The sequence below is a fragment of the Notothenia rossii genome (genome assembly GCF_949606895.1).
Source record: "Notothenia rossii genome assembly, chromosome: 6".
NCBI lineage: Eukaryota > Metazoa > Chordata > Actinopteri > Perciformes > Nototheniidae > Notothenia > Notothenia rossii.
In genome coordinates this window covers 28516050-28534345 of record NC_136909.1, presented here as the reverse complement: position 1 = coordinate 28534345, position 18296 = coordinate 28516050, and the positions used below count along the sequence as shown (strand labels likewise).

At 42.8% G+C, this 18296-nt stretch overlaps 1 protein-coding gene across 1 annotated transcript in view; it reads right to left on the bottom strand.

Moving 5' to 3' along the window:
* The window catches only part of camsap1b (calmodulin regulated spectrin-associated protein 1b), a 30792-nt gene extending 18790 nt beyond the window's left edge, over window positions 1-12002 (bottom strand). Inside the window, 3 exon segments of the mRNA XM_079685990.1 lie at window positions 4772-5034; window positions 9488-9654; window positions 11564-12002. Coding sequence (XP_079542116.1) covers window positions 4772-5034; window positions 9488-9653 — 429 coding nt within the window. The 5' untranslated portion in view covers window position 9654; window positions 11564-12002.
* Window positions 12003-18296: the final 6294 nt, after the last annotated feature.

The window sequence follows — 18296 nt, the reverse complement described above, 5'->3', positions numbered from 1 at the left end:
CTAATATAGTGCCGATGAATGCTAATAATGCTAAGTGAATTTTCCTTCTGATAAAAATTGAGGAAAGGCTTCATTTGTCCCTTATACAGTAGTACTCGGCAATACCTGGAAATGGACTTTGATTTGTGTGTGTGTTCAATTGGTGGGCTTCCCTCCTGGGTATTAATTAAAAACATCCTTCAGACGTCAGAGGTCTATGTGTATATTTAAGCATCTCCGAGTCATAACTATGGCCAGTAATTAACCAATATTTTAAAAGGTTATTTTCTGTAATAAAAGGGACCAATTCTGAGATATAACAGACGCTAGTAGATACATGTCATGGATGAGATAAATGGTGTTTTCTAGTGGGGCAATCCCAAGGTTCCTACAAAACTGTGTAGCTTTAAATAACATGACATGGTTTAATCAAAGGTGATGCCTCTCATTCAGTACAATGGGTGTCTGCCTTTAAACCTGTCTTTGGCTGGAGCAACACGAGAACGGTCGTATCCGCTACAGTTCTCTATCAGATAGACGGTTCGGCCACACGAGGCCGACAGGGAAACGCAGATAACGGATCCCAAGGTGGGTAGATCTGCGGACGAAACGCTCTGGGGGACTGAACGGCTCCGTGTCTATGCCCTATATGATCATTTTCTGATAACGATGACGCAATAGCCTCTCCCCACCTCTCCTGCTCACCCCCGTGTCACGCTGATGTGTTTTGCCAAACAACTACAGTTTTCCGAGTGTTTCGAGCCAGGTCCCGGTATCTTGCAGGACAGTGCACCCAGCAGGTGCCTCCAGCAGACCCACCCCCCGCGCGGCAGTTTCCGTTAGCCGAAATCTAAAATTCTCCGGTTAAAATGTTGCATATTGTTTAGGTGTCCTTTGACACTCTGGCATTCATATCATTAGCTAGAACTAGCTAGATCTGATCGATAGGGACATAAATGCGAGTGAAGTCTAATCGGACAGGAGAGAAAGAGAGAGAGAGAGAGAGAGATCAGCTGCTGCTGACGGAGAAAAAGAGCCCTGCCTCTCCCCACCTCTGCTGCTAAATCCACCGCGGAGAATAAACAAAAGGGCAACCATGGAAACCATGCTCGGAAGTCTTCTTCGATGCTTTTGGTGTATTTTGTGGCGGAAGTAAAGCGTCACTTACAGGCCTGGCATATGTACTACAGCGTCTCCAGCGGGTCGAGCTGTCTCGTGTGGAAGGACACGTTTCTGGTGCCTATTGCGTGCGGACGGAATACTTTTTTGACAACGATTTTGGTTCGTTTGCGTTACCGTTCTCGTATGGCTCCAGCCTGTATCAAATCATGAGGCCCAGCAGGGGGATCCCTGCTGACAATGGCCTAACACCTGGTGCCTTCCAGTAATATTGTTGTTACTTGTTGATAGTCAGGGTGGGATTTAACACGGACCAAATACTAATAAATCGTTGTTCCCAGCTGGCAAAACAAAAACCTATTCTTCTGAATATCATTGTATGAAAAGAAAGTCCTGTCAAGGTTAACCATCACAATTATGCAGCACCTGAATCCATTACAACAAATGCATGCATGCCATTGTCTCAGTCAGTGCCGTGTGCATCACCTAATTGGTGATTAAAGTTCAGAGAGATCTGGCTCGTTAACATAACAAATGAGATATCTGAGCTTTCACCACAGCACGACCTAAATGGACAACACTGACAGTAACAGTTAGAATCTACCTCCAGACAAACCTAAACGGTAAAGGCCCAGATACACCGGCCCGAAATCGGCAGTAAATGGGAGTCGGGCCGAACATGAGCGTGGGCACGCCCTATTCGGAGTGGTGTGCGCCGCACCGTCGGGTCTTTTCTGCCGACCTGACGCCTTTTCTTGCCGATTCAACATGTTGAATCGGCGTCGGGAACACCACCGGAAGTCGGACAAAGGGATAACACTGATTGGCTGTTCAGCTAGCGAATCAGTGCATGAGAAGCGTTAACGGAAGTGAGGGAGGTAAACAAATGATTTAAAATGGAAGATGGAACACACACGGACGGCTATTTCACCTCATCGGTTTATAGAGCTCCTGTTCGTTCATGTTTTCAATGGACGAGAGTGAAAACGGAAAGAAAAACGCTATTTGTTGTTTGTTTATATCACGGAGTCTGTTCTTCTTCTCTGTCTTCCGGTTGTTGCCTCTTTTGAATGATGAATACACACTACCGCCGCCTGCTGGTAAGGAGAGTTATTGCCACTCACGCATACGCAGTTCATACATGCTCGGCTCGGATTTGCGGTGTGTTCCAGTGCGCGAAGTCGGCAAATACGCAGGAGAGTCCGGCGACGCAACAGTCGGTGTCGGCGACTTCTCAGGTGACTGGCCGGTGTATCTGGGCCTTTAGATACAGGTCGGGGGGGGAAGTGAATAAACAAAGGATGAAGACCTAAGAGGATTCACTCAAAAAATTATTTAAAGGATGATTCAGGTCTGTGCAAAATTATAGTGTCAAATGACTTCATTTACCAATCAGGTGTCGTTAAGCAGTGCTCAATAAATAAACAAAAGGGCAAATATAACAGCATAACTGCTGTTACATCTTTGTTCTCCCCATGGTGAGGGCTGCTGCCGCCCTGAGCTGTCTGACACACACACACACACACACACACACACACACACACACACACACACACACACACACACACACACACACACACACACACACACACACACACACACACACACACACACACACACACACACACACACACACACACACACACACACACACACACACACACACACACACACACACACACACACACACACACACACACACACACACACACACACACACACACACACACACACACACACACACACTAAAGAGCATGGCTAGCTTCTCAAGGTTTTACAAGGCCCAGCTGTTTCCCCCAAACCATAATCAGACATGGTGCAGAGGGACTTTCTGAAGGTGCAGAGGCCGCTTCATTCACACAAAGTCAAAAAAAGCACGTTGCTATAGAAACGTCTTGTCAACTCAGCAAAGTGGGTGGGGGGTTCCAGCGGTCTATCAGAGATAAGCGCTGTCCTGCTCAGGATTTTCCCTTCCCCTCACCAGGCTTTGTGTCTGGCTGCGATCACACAGGCCTGCGTGGATTATTTTGTCAGGCCTCTAGCAGGAAAAGCAGACGCACATCCCTGCTGAGCCGCAGCCGGCAGAGAGGAAGCCTGCTCTACACCATAGCTGGTTTCCATGGTAACACAAAAGGTAGGGAGCTGACTGAGAGCGAGTTAGCAGGTTGGTGTTTATCTATCCTGTGTGAAGTGCTCTTGGTGAAATAGTGAGACATCGGATCTCATTACTACAGAGGAGGGAGGGGGGGTGTCCTGTACTTTATTCTTCACCCTGCGACGTGGTGCTGCTGATGACTTACAGGATGCAGGCTACCCACCAATGACCCTAACCCACGCCAAAAAAAAAGAATCCCAACATTTTCATTTTCAAGAACTTTTGGAAATAAATACATACATGTTCAAATAAGTGTAGAAACCAAGTCGAATGTGTCAAATGTATTGAACTGGTGATCACAGTTTGACAGCTATAGGCCTACAGCTTTCATGTGCGGAGGCGATTCACAATCAGGCCAGCTGTCGAGAAGACCCTCTCAGCTGGAACGGAGGTTGCGGGTATAGCAAGGTATAGCATGTATATATAAGTTTAATTTGGCATAGTTTGACCTCTACACCGCACTCACTAACCTGGTCGAAATATTTCCACACATTACTCATTTTTTACGCCATGTCTGTTTTGTAGGACTCTTCTTAGAGAGTGTAAATAATTACCGGACTATGACTGGTAAAATATGTTGAATACCGGCAAAACTAAATCTCTTCTGTCAAAATGTCTATGTACTTTGCCGCCACATACGGTTGCCAAGCAGCGCTTATTGTTGTTTAGGCTGGCCACACATGTGTCGCGAGTGTTGACAGGGGGCGGGGGGACACGCTCATGAACTGTTAGCGCCGGAACCTCGCAACGGATGCGGAGCGCATTTGCACCGCATTTGGGCATAAGATGAGGTTTGAGTCCGCGTGATCTGCGTATAGGGAGGGCAGCAGCCATATCATTGGCTAGAACTAGCTAGATCTGATGGATTTGGACATAAACGCGAGTGAAGTATAACCGGACGCGAGAGAGAGAGAGATCAGCACCTGCAGCTCTGTCCGCTGTGAGGGACCGGTGAGCGGAGCAAAACACACCTTTAGACATCACCTAACACATTTAGCTATGGCACTGTCGTATACATTGAATTATTCAATTTGATAATATGTAATCAACTTAGGCATCCATCCCAAAAAAAATAAAATAATAATAACTCATATTCGAATACCTGAATAATTATTCGAATACCTGAATAATTTAGAATATTCTAATATACGATTAATCGTTCCCATCCCTAGTATATATATCATATCTATAAACAAGGTTTTAAAGTACACAGTAGATATTAGTTCCCAGTGCCTGAAAGGCTTGTATGTGAGATGGATTGAACTGCTGGATAGAAGCAGAAGCCTTTTCCACTGGTCTCTCTGTGGAAAGATAACACATCAGAAGCAGGAAGAGCTGTGGATGTTACAGGTAATGTGCAAAGTTGTTAGAGCCTCTGCCCTGATCTCTTTCTTCTCTGAAAGGAAATGTGTGCTACAGGTTGATCAAAGCTACATCAACATCATGTATTGCTTACGCTGAATACAATAGGAGTATAAAGCAAACACATGCACCTAAACATTAAGTCCAAACACTCACCATTTTGATGGGCAAACAGGCCAGGTCCTCATCTGTGACGGGAGTATCGTCACTTTCCACAACATAAATGCCCTTTCTGGACAGGGCCTGGATGACGGACAGGTGGGACTGAAGGGACGCCGCCTGCTCCGTCTTGAGGATGAGGGCGCAGACACGGCAGTAGAGCTCGCAGGAGAGCAGCAGGTGGATGACAGGCGGCTTTATGTGCTCCTGCTCGTACTGGTCTGTGTAGAAGGGGTCCCTTAAATCCTCTGGAATATGGTCTGCAATGAAGAAGGTGGTTAGGGAAGCCATGTGTTGTTTAAGATAGACATATGGGTTCGCTGGTAAAACACTATAGCAAGATACTGTATGAATATGACAGTGCTACATCTCCATCTGCTTCAGCATACACCCATCAAACATTTTCAGCGTCAACAGGACACAGGAATGTGACAACTTTCCATGTAATATTTGTTCTACGCCTGCGTTAGTGTACATGGAGCAAACATGGCCATTTGTAAGTGTAAGTCAGAGCTCACTGCCTCAGGAGCTCATTGGGAAACAGATCATTGCTAATCTGAGTGCTCAGTGAGAGCAGGCCTCTCAGGTGACACGGTGGGCTTTGCATAACAATACTGGACTCAAAAAGAAAAAAAGAGAAAGGAAACAATGAACTGCACAAGAGTTTCTGTTGCTTTGGATGTGAAGTCACTCTCGATAGCAGAAATCACAGCCATATAAGGGCAAAGGTTGAAGCAGTTGACTTCAGGCATGTACACATCATTTATACTGCAAACAGAGGCTTAAAATAGTCTCAAAGCTTGTCCAAAACCCTGCACTATATGGTGCGATGTGGTGACAGAAAAAACTGTTTTCTGTTCAATCTGTAGAGCTGCAATAGCACAGCATAAGCCGTATGGGTGCATGTGAAGGGGTCTTAGCATCTGCTCTGACTGGCAGGACAAAGAGAGACACACGTCAGAACACAGGAAGGCAGCTCCTTCCAGCAGGTTTTGTAGATCCTAATACATGGAGCACAAATTAACTGCCCAGTTCAAATGGAAATCTGCTTTCCGGTTCAAATCACTAGGGGGACACCATTTTACTATACTTCATTTGTGGCCATCATAGCGTATTGTGGTAGGGCGACGGACTGTTAAGTCTCACATTGAATGTGTGGCAGTCAGCAGTCATTTACAGTTAAGTTAATTTTGAGGCCTACATCATATTATATTTTGTGGTTTTATCTTAATGTATAAATGTGTGGTATTACCCCGTGTGTGGCAACCGTCTTGATTTTTACTCAAAAGTATCTTAGAATAGGATCAAATCCATGACATGAAAAGAGAGTTTCTAATATATTCAGTCTTGTTTTAAGATTCCTCCTGACCAAAGTGCTGCTCTGTTCTGTTGTTAGATCTGTTGTTGCTTCTTCCTGTGCAAAGTGGTGCATCACAGTCTTGTCATTTGCTGTTGCTACTGAAGAAGTGGGGATATCCCAAACCTAACAATAGGCTCAGGGCATTTCCATCAGGGAGTGATTACGAGCCTTTAGTTTGACGCATCAAATCTAACATACAGCTATAAAGATATGTAAGAATGAGATTGCATGATAAGGTATAAACTGAAATGGCGATATTAATATGATAAACACAACCCTTATGTAAGTAGCTGCTAAACCTCAGACAGTATGAATCATACTCACTGTGTATTCCGCATGCATTAACACAACAGAAGCCTCAACGACAAACTGTCACTGCACAAATTAGCGTAAATAAGGATGTTATTGTAAAACAGCATTCATCTAATGCACAGCTACCACTAGTGTGGGTCACTCCTAGAGAGCTGTGTCTCACTACATAGACAAACTAGAACAGGGGTAATGATTGTGTATAAAAACAAAAGGGGTCTGGCTGGGGAGAGACTTCACGTTTGACTTCATTACGAAGACAATGATGTTGTGTGGCAGCTGCCCCCCGCCCTCCTGCCACCATGGGCCAAGCAGAAACATTTAATAACAAAGATGGGGTGGAGCATGAGGACATGGTCTGGCTGAAAAACAACTGGGATGTGCAACGGCAGAGTCAGCGGAGCATGAGCTGCACCACAACACGATCGGCACGAGCAGCGGAGAGCACGGCTAAGGACAAGCTGAGGAGCCGCTGTGTCAGCAGGACAGGAGAGCATGTGTACAGACATTGTGATCGCCAATCGCACGGTAATGAACACACACTAAATACACCTGAATCCCTGACCATCCCCAAACATGACGACACTTAATTCAAATAGAACCACGTCACTTGTTTACACGCCGCTGTTTGTTTCTGGCAGTCATTGTGAGAGCCAAGCAAAGAAGGCAGCACTAGGAGACACCATAAGAGCCACAGGGGAAAAATCAAAGGGGTCTAGTATATTCAGTTCCCAGGGGAGGAAGATAATTGTGGTTGCACCTGAGAGATGACTCGCTCAGTGCTGCCAAAGCTTTGGAGAAAATGTGTGCTTTCTGTTGTAACTGTACGTCCAAATCATTTGCGATGCATGCTTATTGTTTGTGCAGAGATATTGTTATGCTCCATCTTCATGCGTGCATCGTTAGCTAGGGCCAGTGAGTACAGCCAGTGAACTGAGCAAGCACATGCCTTAGCTTTTGAATGAACTCTACACAAATGGGAAGCCTAATGAACATGCTAGGGCAAACGCTGGGCCTAAAAAAACAGACAGTAGCTTTCCATCCACAACCTGGATTACCATGAAATCTCCAATCGTACTGTCAGTTGTTTATTATGAGTTCCCGGGGCATTATGAAAATCTGTGTAATGACCACAGATATAAATGTGACCGCAGAATACAAAGAAAAGCTTGTATGAGCCTGTTAAATCCTGATGGAGGATTTGACCAGAGATTACATTGATGCAACAGACATGCAAAGCAGTGAATGATGGGCGTTGTGCAATAAGTAGCCAAGGCTTGCACTGACTTGGCTTAACTTCTACAATAAGGAGACACTGTGTTGCAAACCAAAAGGTAGATAGCAGCCCTGGATTAAAAACAATGGCGGCTTTCTGTGGTGTTCATCCTGCAACCTTTCCAGGAGGGATGATTAAACAAATGCCAAACAGTCAGGATGTTCTCCGTTGCCATATCTGCGTTAAGAGGTTAAATATTTATAATCTAGGAGAGAAATTAGGCCAACATTCTCACACAGCAGGTTTTTTTACCCATGGATAATATATAGGTATGCACAAAGAAACACTGGACTCCAAAGTCTATGATAATATCTGGTGTATCTGAAAAACATGGCAACAGTTTAGTGGCCGGTAGATTTTAAGGGTAGGAGTCTGTTTCAAGAAAAGTACATTTGACTGTTCACTGCTCTCAACTTCTGTGGATATACAAAGATATAGGGTGTTACAGTTGGGATAAAACAACACAGCTGACAACCACCACTAATTCAAAAAAGCTATGATGTTGTGTAACTTGGTCAAAACCAGTATATGCCAATAAGATAGTTATTGGCAGTATAGACAACTGGGTGTTAAAAACCTCTAAATATAACTTAATAACATTCCAACAGCAGCACATCTGTCTTTGGAATCAACATCACTCTAAATGAATTTAACAAAACAATAATGATCATGAAGGTAAGATGTGTTACAAAGGTGCACATAAACATTACACTAAAAACATTTTAGAAAATATCTCCAATTGACTTGATCACCTCAGACTGCTGATCTCATATATCTTCAGATACATCTAAATACAATTTGGCAGAGCAGGAACTGTAGATTTTGTCTACCAGAACTTACATAGAGAACATATTAGAAGCCACTTACCAACAGGAATAATACAAATTACAGCACGCAAAACCTGTGTAAAGGTTCATATGGCCGTCTGACTTTCAAACTAACTGTTAACTAACTAGGACGACTTTAAGTTTACCCAAACTTTACATCCACAATACATTCTTCTAAACATAAAGAAAATGTGAATAGTTTGCTTCATCATGCACTAGCTGCGCCCAGGAAGAGAAAGTGCACTTAGGACATGAAGAAATCAACCGAAGATAAGCAATAATCGTGCCAGGGGTTTCAAGGTTGCTTGTTCTGCAGCCACAAGGAAATGTCTACTTAAGGGTTGTCCTCAAATGCAATTCCATACAGCTCATTTTGTATTCATCAGTAGACTGTTGCAAGCACAGACAAGACTGAAAAGCCCAGTTACAGGCCAATCCCATATTAACAGATTTGGGGGGGGGGGGGGGGGGGGGGGGTGAGTGACTGGCGGTGCAGATCAGTATTTTCCATGCTCTGAGGCCAATCTAACAAATGAACCCTAATCCTCAGTTCCTGTCACTCAGCCTCATTTTGGTTCAATCTCACTGGCCGACAGACACGCATGGAAGGATCTGGTGAGTCAGTGAGGGAGGCTTCAGCTGCCAAGTGTCATGGGGGAATTCATGTTGGCTTTCTTTCCCTTTTCCTGTCTATGTTTCATCATGGAAGTTTAACACAATGGTGGCAGTATGTGGATAACATTTTGAAAAAGTATGCAACAATAACCTCTGAAATAACTATGATAGGAGGAAAATATGTTGCAGATACCACTATCCAAGTTTCTAATAAACCATATACACATACATATATATATTAAGTAGGTAGGTCATGTAAAGGAAATCTAAAGAAAACAAAACCTATTTATTGTTTGTCCAGCATGAATGTAAATATTATTACTCACCAATGCCATATGCTTTGGCAAACAGCCACCGCAGGTTGGCAGCTATTTTTGCTCTGGCAGAATCGTACATCTCCAATGGTACGAGGTCCATTGTGACGTCCGAAACTCCAGCCAAGTCCACTTTTCTTCTGGTGCTGTCCCCGCCAGCACATAAATCAACATCCATCCTGAAAAAATAAATATGTTCCATTATAGTGAACACATTGCCGAGTAGAGGACACTAGCCATCCATAATCGACAAAGTGGTAAAGTCATCGACATGGCTTGTGAGAGTGGCTTGATTATTAAATTAGTAATTAAATAAAATCTCCATCTGCTTTAAGGTGATTATTAAGTAAATACTGCTGTAGTTACCCCTCCCTCCTTTAGTAGTCAACCAGGCTTACATCTTGTTGTTTAGATAAATCTCCAAAGTGGCATGTTTGCTGGCATAATCACAATCATTAAGTCGATGCTTGATGAGTGTTGGGACAGTGCCTTTGCTTCATGTGGTACTTAAATGACTCTACAGTGCTGTATTCAAACATGAAAAGTTATGGTCATTATGAATGGCAAAAGGTATCTGATGTTGGGCTGTAACTTTTGTCTTTCAATAAAAAAAAATGTTTTGCTTGAACCAAAATGACATGCAGGAAGCCCATTTTGACAGTAAGAAAACAGAGAACTCTTACTGATAGTTGAGGAAGCTAACCTATGCCTCTTATTGATATTACCCAAATCCTGCAACAACAACAAAAAAGCCACCCCTGAAGAATATGTTTGGTGTCTCAGTGAAAGAAATGATGTCCTCTGTCTCTTAAAACAGATTTAATTCATTTGGTTCATATTTTTGTTTTCATGTTGTAGTCAGCTCTCCTCTGAAGCACTTGTAGATGAGTTTAAAGTTTTAAAGTTATCTGGCCCAAAAAAATCGTATTATTACTGTATACCAGGTCATCTGCAGTGGCCAAGGTCTAGCAGACTCATGTTTCTAATTAGAGGCCATATCAAACTCAGAGCACTTTCACTTTTCCATTCAGGCTGATTTACTGCCTAGATAGTACCATCGCAATATTGCATTGGTCACTTGTTTTTGCTGGACACGACTCCATAGTACTGACATGAAGGACCACAACATTGTAGAAAAACAAGTGCAAACACCTGCTTAACATTACACAGAAAATGACACTAATGTCGTTTATGACGTAAGATAACAACATGTTATATTGTAGAATATCCTCAACGTACCAACTCAACATTATGTTACCCAGAGATTGAATAAGTACTCAGATGGTCTTTTTAAGTAAAAGTAGAAGTATCAGAGAGCAGGAATACTTGGTCCTGAATTTAACATTTTACTCAAGTACAAAAGTATTGGCATCAAATTATACTTCAAGTAGCAAAAGTAAACGTTCTCATTATGGAGATTGGACCATTTGGGAATTATATATATTTTGATTATTATTTTAGATGCATTCCTGTGTTTATCAAAGCTGGTAAAGGTGGAGCTAATATTGATTCCTTTGTATACTGCAGGGTAGCTTGTGGATTTACTCCAGGTATAACCCAAGTCTTATTTCAGTGTTGATTGAATTTCATAACAGTAATCAGAAATCTGCAAAGTAACTACAAGTATTAAATAAATGTCGTTCAGTAAATAGTAGAGTACACAATTGACCTCTTAATTGAAGTAGGGTAGGAGAACAAAGTAACATTTGAATACTCAAGTAAAGTACAAGTCCCTCAAAATTGTACTTAAGTATAGTACATGAGTAAATAATAGTTACTTTACATCACTGATGTTATCATTAACGTCCCAATGCTGGCCTGATGAACAATCTAGGGAATAGCTAATAACCTAAATTAGCTATAATCAAAACATTAGCTTTGTACCTGGTGATATGTTAACCTAAGCAACGAGGGATGAGCTGCTTACAGACATGGTACACATTTGCCTAACATTAGATTAGTTGCACGACCATGCATGCAGATGTAAAGCAGCTCGCTAACCGTTAGCTAGCTGGTGTGTACTGTAACGTTAGAGGAGCTGCATTCGTCGGCCCCGTGTGTGACGTTAGCAAGCGGGGAAGACGTTACCTTGAAAGGTGTGGTGTTTCTCCAAGTGACCCTTCAGTTCCGTTGGTATAACCAGTTATCCAAGGTCCTGCCTCGCTTTACAGTGGCCTGCCGTGTAGAAAATACACCAGCAGCAGCGGGGCATCGTAGCCAGCTAATAATGCTAACAGGGAGGCAAGTCTGGATGGTCTCCTCCCAGCAACAAGACCCGATCCGCGGCCTGTGTGACAACCGCTCCACGGCAGGCTTTCCGCTCGAACAAAACGCCAGGCAGAAAAAGGGGAGTGCTCTCCGGTGAAGAAACACGACGTACAGAGGCTTTCCGTCTTAAAATCTATCTCTGTACTAAACGCCTCATGTTAGTTACCAGATAAACACATACCTAAGTGGCTGGCGCTCTGCAGGGAGGACCGGTGGTGTGTTCGCGCTCTGCCCATAGAAATGTAATTATCATCCCAGCCTTCGTAAAGCAGCGACTGCGCATGCGTGATTACCGTCCAGACTGTTACAAGTGATACTGGTAATAACAGCCAGTTATAGACCAAGAGCTACCCACACACTCCTAATTATAATGTATTAATTTTAACAGCCATAACAGTCAGTTGGCTCAGATTCTGATACGGTATAAATCTGCTTAGTTTTGATTAATTATATTTATGTAAACACTAGACTCTTGCTGAGTCTTGCATAATGTGGACTCAATCCACTCACATGCCCAGCTATTCTCTTCTAAATGATGTCTTTATTTTAGAATGAACTTATCTCAATAGATCTACACCTTTGTATTGTTGTGTTCCTGTGTTGTCCTTGTGACATTGACCAATAACGCCATCTAGTGGTGAAATGAAGTGTCTTGAAATAAAACGTGTTTGGTATTGTATAGCTCCGCCTCCCCCCTCAAGGGACATGGAAAACAAATTTTAAAAAAAGGAAGAGAGAAAAAAAATAAAGTCAGGAAAACGGATTCGTTTCTCGTTTTCCTGACTTTATTTTTTTTTAGAAAGTTACCGATGCACCAAGGAGGAAGTGGAACACACATTAGACAACCATTTCATTGCAGACTGTTATGTTTACGTGGGGAAATGACGGAGCATACATTATTTGAGATAGACTATATTTTGAAGTCAGACTTAATTTTATGGACATTTCGGCCAGGGGTGTAGAGCTATTGGTTTAAGCACCGGATTGGCAAAACAGGAGAGTCTGTAAACCAGTCTGCTTTGATCTATGAATTAATGTCTGTGACTCGCAGAGTACCTGCTTCCCCCGCAACTGTTTTATAGGGAAAAAAACACTCAGAACACACACAGAGCCATTGGATCAGAAATCACCCAGAGTAATTGCGTGCAACTCCTGCTTTAAAATAAGAGATGTGGCCTTTCAATGGCTGCAGGGAGTTTATTTTGAGAGTCTGTTTATTTTAGTAATAACTCCAATTACTTTAAAAGTAGACATTATTTTCAACCAATATATATGAACAACAAAAAATGAATAAGATTATTCTTATAAGGTTAAAAATAAAACATAGGTTGTAAAAATACATTCAAAAAAAGAAAGCACTATTCCTCTCAATTCCTGATTTAAATGTTGTCTTGTTGTCTTAATGTGTGAATTCAGCTTCCTATTTATCTTTCAAAACCTGTCTACATACAGAAACATTGATGTTTCAATTGGTAAGGCGTTTTGATTATCATGTTTAATCTTCCAATACAAAACCGAGTCCATGCAGGAGTTCCATTGTGGGAAAGCCTTTGAGGACTTTGCTTAGAAGATGCTTAAAGGGTCAAAGCATCCAAAACATAATATTCCCACCAACTTTTTTGATGTAATGCAGATAGTTTGTTTGCCTGGCATGTTACAACTATAAGAATGTATATAACTAGAGAAGGAAGAAGGCTTTAAAGATTCATTATATAAGATTCAAAGGCTTTATTGTCATATGCACAGAAGCTACAGTGTAGTGAGGGCAATGGACATATTTAGTCCCAGGCACCTCTAACAATGCAACATAAATATATAAGACATAAAACAATAGAACAAATACAAAAATAAAAATTGACTATAAAAATAGTACCAGAGTAGTAATACAATAGTGCAAGGTTATGTTGCAAGACAAATGTGCAAGTAATGCAGAAGAAGTGAACTATACATGCAAAATAAAATACAATAAGCATAATGTGGCAAGTGACCATAATGCAGAAGTCTATACATGTTGAATAGAATAACATAAACAAGAACAGAATGTACAATTAAATTATGTTTATTTTAATAAGACATACATTTGTGAATTGCAAATAGATGAATGCTACGGAGTTATGAAGGCACTTCAGAGAACTCAGCCATTGGAACTCAGGAATGTAGAATGTGACAGTGGACAGAAGCCCATCAGAATGTTCCGCTCAGATGATGAAATACTGAATGCTTGGAAGAAGACAAAAGGAACCTGGTCACTGCAGGTCTCTCAGGTAGCATTACTACAGATCACACACTGCAGGTCTCTCAGGTGGCATTACTACAGATCACACACTGCAGTTCACACACAGTTTTAACACACCAGGTGTTATCCCCGCTACATTGAATCCACATTATCAATAGTTTGCAGCCGTTTCTACACAATAAGAAAATGGACAGACGTAAATCAGTCTTCTCCCTGCAGTACCTCGACTCTTCTTGGCTCCCGGGAAATCATTCCTCTAAAGACATTGAGGTGATAAAAAAGGAGACAGAAGAGGAGATAGAGGAGGAGATAGAAGAGGAGATAGAGGAGGAGATTGAGGAGGAAATTGAGGAGGTGCAGGAGTTTGCAGAGGAGGCTGAGAAAGACATTAAGAAAGATGTACACTTTAAGGAACAGCCCTCTGACTCTAGCAGGAGCAAAAACTACAGCGACACTTCTGTCGACGAGGTAAGATAAGAGTTCCATCAAATATTGTTCAAAAGTAGACATCTTTAAAGGTCCCATTTCATGGCCATTTCCACTGATCATAATTCCATTTTTGAGGTCTACTAGAATAGATTTATATTGTGCAATTTTCCAAAATCACTTTGGTTTCATACAGCATCTCTGTAAACTACGTGTTTTCACTGAATTTCAATCTCTGCCTTTAACGGGTCGTTGTGGCTCCAATAGCTCCAGCCCCCACCCTCTCTGTGAGCACAGTGTGCTCTGATTGGTTGGTTCACGTTGTGAATCGCGCTGAGCTCCGTGGAGGTGTGGTTTCCTTGTTTAGCGATACACAGCGAAACACAGCCAAACTCACCCTGAGCACACACAAAGTCACAGCCGAAGTAAAAACAATAAGTGTGGCTTGATATTGAGTAAGAAAAAGGTTGATAAACGCTGTGAGAATGGGTCTGCAGAGAGAATTTCGGCGCGATCCCAACTGTCTGTTATCAGCCTGCAGCCAGGGAGCAGAAATCAGCAGAGCTACCTGCACTGAGTGTGTGTGTGGATTGGTCAATTTGGACCAATCAGCGGGGGCTTAACGTAACGGCTCCGCGGACGTAACGTAACGGCTCCACGGACTGGCCCATATAGTTCCGGGTACGTGCTTTCGTAAGCACGTACCCGGAAGGATCAAATGGGTGATGACGTTTCACCAACGAGGCGTTTTGGGGAGGTATTTTCTGTGTTAGAGTTTTACTCGCTACAGGGTGTACTTTAAGGGTTTTGACCTATGGTTTTGACTCTGCACACCGTTTACATGCAGAAAAACCTTCATAACACACAAGGGGACGGGTAATCACCGGAAAAGCATGACATGGGAGCTTTAACATCTAAAAATACTGCACATAGACAACACAATTATAATTGTTTTATGTTTCACAGACAGAGGACTCTGAGAGATCTAGGAAATCTAAGAAATCTGAGAGATCTAAGAAATCACCTGGTCTTCATGAAGCCCTGGAGAAGGAGAGAAAAGCCAAAGCTGCTCTTGAGGAGGCTTTGAAGAAAGAGAAAACAGCTACAGCTCAACACAAAGAAGCCCTGAAGCAGGAGCGAAAACGAAAAGACGCTCTTGCAAAGGCTCTTGAGAAGAAGCAAGCTGAAAAGAACTCCCTTCGTGTTGAAAGGGAGTGCCTGAAGGCACAAATGGCTGATTTCAAAAAGTCACAGAAAGAGAAGCTGAAAGACACAATCTCTAAAATGACCTCTGAGCTTGAGGAGGACAAGAAGGTGATTGAGAAGCTCCGGAAAGATCTGCAGGAATCGTCCAGGCAGCACAAAAGACAGATCGCAGAGCTGATTCTGGAAGAAAAAGAACTCAAGGACCGTCTCAATGAGCAGCAGGAGGAAAGTCTGACAAAAGACAATGACATTGAATCCCTGCGCTCAAATCTCCAGAGTCTCCAAAGCGACAATGAAGCCAAGGTCAGCATCGTTTCCTCAATGCAGGAGAAAGTGAACCAGTGGGCTTCAGACCTCAAAGAAGAGCGTACGAAAAGCTGCTCGCTGCAGAGGGACCACGAGACTGTTGTCTCCGAGCAGAAGAAGGAGGCACAAGAACTGGCCCGTCTGACTCAGGAGAACCAACACCTGGCCTCTCAAAACACAAGGCTGCAAGGTGACCTGGAAGCTGCTCTAAATCCACAGCAGTTTGAAGAGAATCAGCTTCAGGCAGAAAGAGAAACTTGCCACAGAGTGGAGGACGCCATTAGGAAAGAGAAGTCTCGTTTCTCCATGGCCAACAAAAAGGTCCAGAGCCAAGAGAAAGAGCTGTCTGAGAAGACTCTGGCTTTGGCAAAGAGCCTGACAGCCGAGAAACTTCTCAGGTCGTCTCTCAAAAGTGAGAAGAAGCGCTTTGAGAAGATGGTTGTAGAAAAGCATGCTGTAGCTGGACCACTGACAAACCTCACTAACCAGCTGAGGGAAGCATCCATGTCCACAGAACGTCTGATGAACGACATGCAGACATTGAGGATGGAGAAGACAGACATCAGCGCTAAACTCCATGTCCTGGAGAGAGAATATGACAGAGTGAGATCAGAACACCGCTCTCTCTCTAAGCGCGATGAAGAGATGCTGTCACGGAAAGATGATACCATCTCCGAGAACCACTTTACCATCACTAATCTCAAGTGCATGGTAGATGAGTTCAAAGCAAAGGAGTCAGAGACCCAGAAAAGCCAGGCAGAACTCGAAGAAGCCTTGAAACAGGACAAGACGAGAAACTCTGATCTGCGGCAGAGACTCGATCACATCTCCTCTGCTCTGGAAAAAGAAAAAAACAGGTGTGAGAAGCATCGCGTCGAGCTCAAGGAAGCATTGACAAGGCAGATTGAAACTCTGGAGGAGAAGCACAGATTGGCTGGGGTTCTGCAGAGAGCTCAGGAAATCTTCCCTATGCTTCAGGAACAAGAACGGGCAGAGACAAACGGACGACACACCAGCGACTCTGATCTCAGGCTCAGCGAACAGAAGACTGCCCTGGATGAGAGCAGAAAGGCGCTGTACCACCTGCAGCAGGAGTACACTGATCTGGGGAGGAGGAACTGCGACATCAATGCTGAGTATCGGAAGCTTCTTAAAACTCACAGTGCCCTCCAAGTCAGACATGAGAGGCTCAGCTGCGCACAAGGAAACCCGCGCCCAGACTTCAGTCCACATCGCTTCACTGTGAAATTGTGAAATGGATTGAAATGTGTAATGTCTAATTAAATGCATCAAAAATATTTATACAGTGGCAAGAAGAAATGTATTCTAAAATATGGACTGATGTTCACCTAAGGTACAATAATCAACAAATACAATCCGTTTTTACTACTAGCAAACAGCAAACATTTATAATTTTGTATGTCTTTATTAAACATTCAAAGGTGGAAAGGTAAGTGAAGCCTTGGATTTAATAACTGGTAAAACCTCCTTTGGCAGCAAAAACATTCCCAGGATGTTACAGTCATGTTATCTTTATTGTCAATCTTCTGAGTGTGAGATACAGACAGGGAGATCAAATGCTGTTTCTCACAATCCGGAGGAATACAAATTCAAATATAAAAAATATATATATAGCCTACATAAATGTATAACATCCTGTAGGCTACACCCAAAGTGCAAAACACCTAATATATCTTGCAAAATGAATGACTGCACTCAAACACTTACCAAACCAAACCATTGCACCAAATGGTACACACTTTATACAAGACACTTTGTACAACCAACTACACACAGTGGGGCTTAATCAAAAGCACACTCATCTTTTAAGGCATTATGTAGTGGATTCTGCATAGAAAGATCGTTCAAGCCTACACAAATATGTGCAGAAACACAAATATACTGCTATTTACTTTTATTTTCTCAAAAAGAAATTGGTGCAACTTTCATGCACAAAACATAGTTACGGTTGTGTAAACAAAAACGACGCCTCTGTGAAATACAGCAAATGGAAAGGAAAACTTTGAGGACAAATAAATACACATAATGTTACAAATAAAACAGAGGAAACAAAAGTGCTAAGGCTGCATCTCAGAGGTCAGCATCCTGACAGAACCTTTTCCCTGAAGGAAGTGAGAGGGGTCACCCACAATGCTGAGTGCTTTGTGGGTGAAAAGGTCCAGGAGTGTTGGGAGTGAGGCACAAATGAACCTCTCAGCAGTGTTCACTATGCGATGCAGGGTCTTGCGGATAGATACGGTGCAGCTTCAGAACCACACCGTGATGCAGCTGCTGATGAAGCTCTCGATGGCACCTTGGTAGGAGTGCATGATGGATGGGGCTCCTGCTCTCTCCAGTTTGTGGATGAAGTAGAGGTGC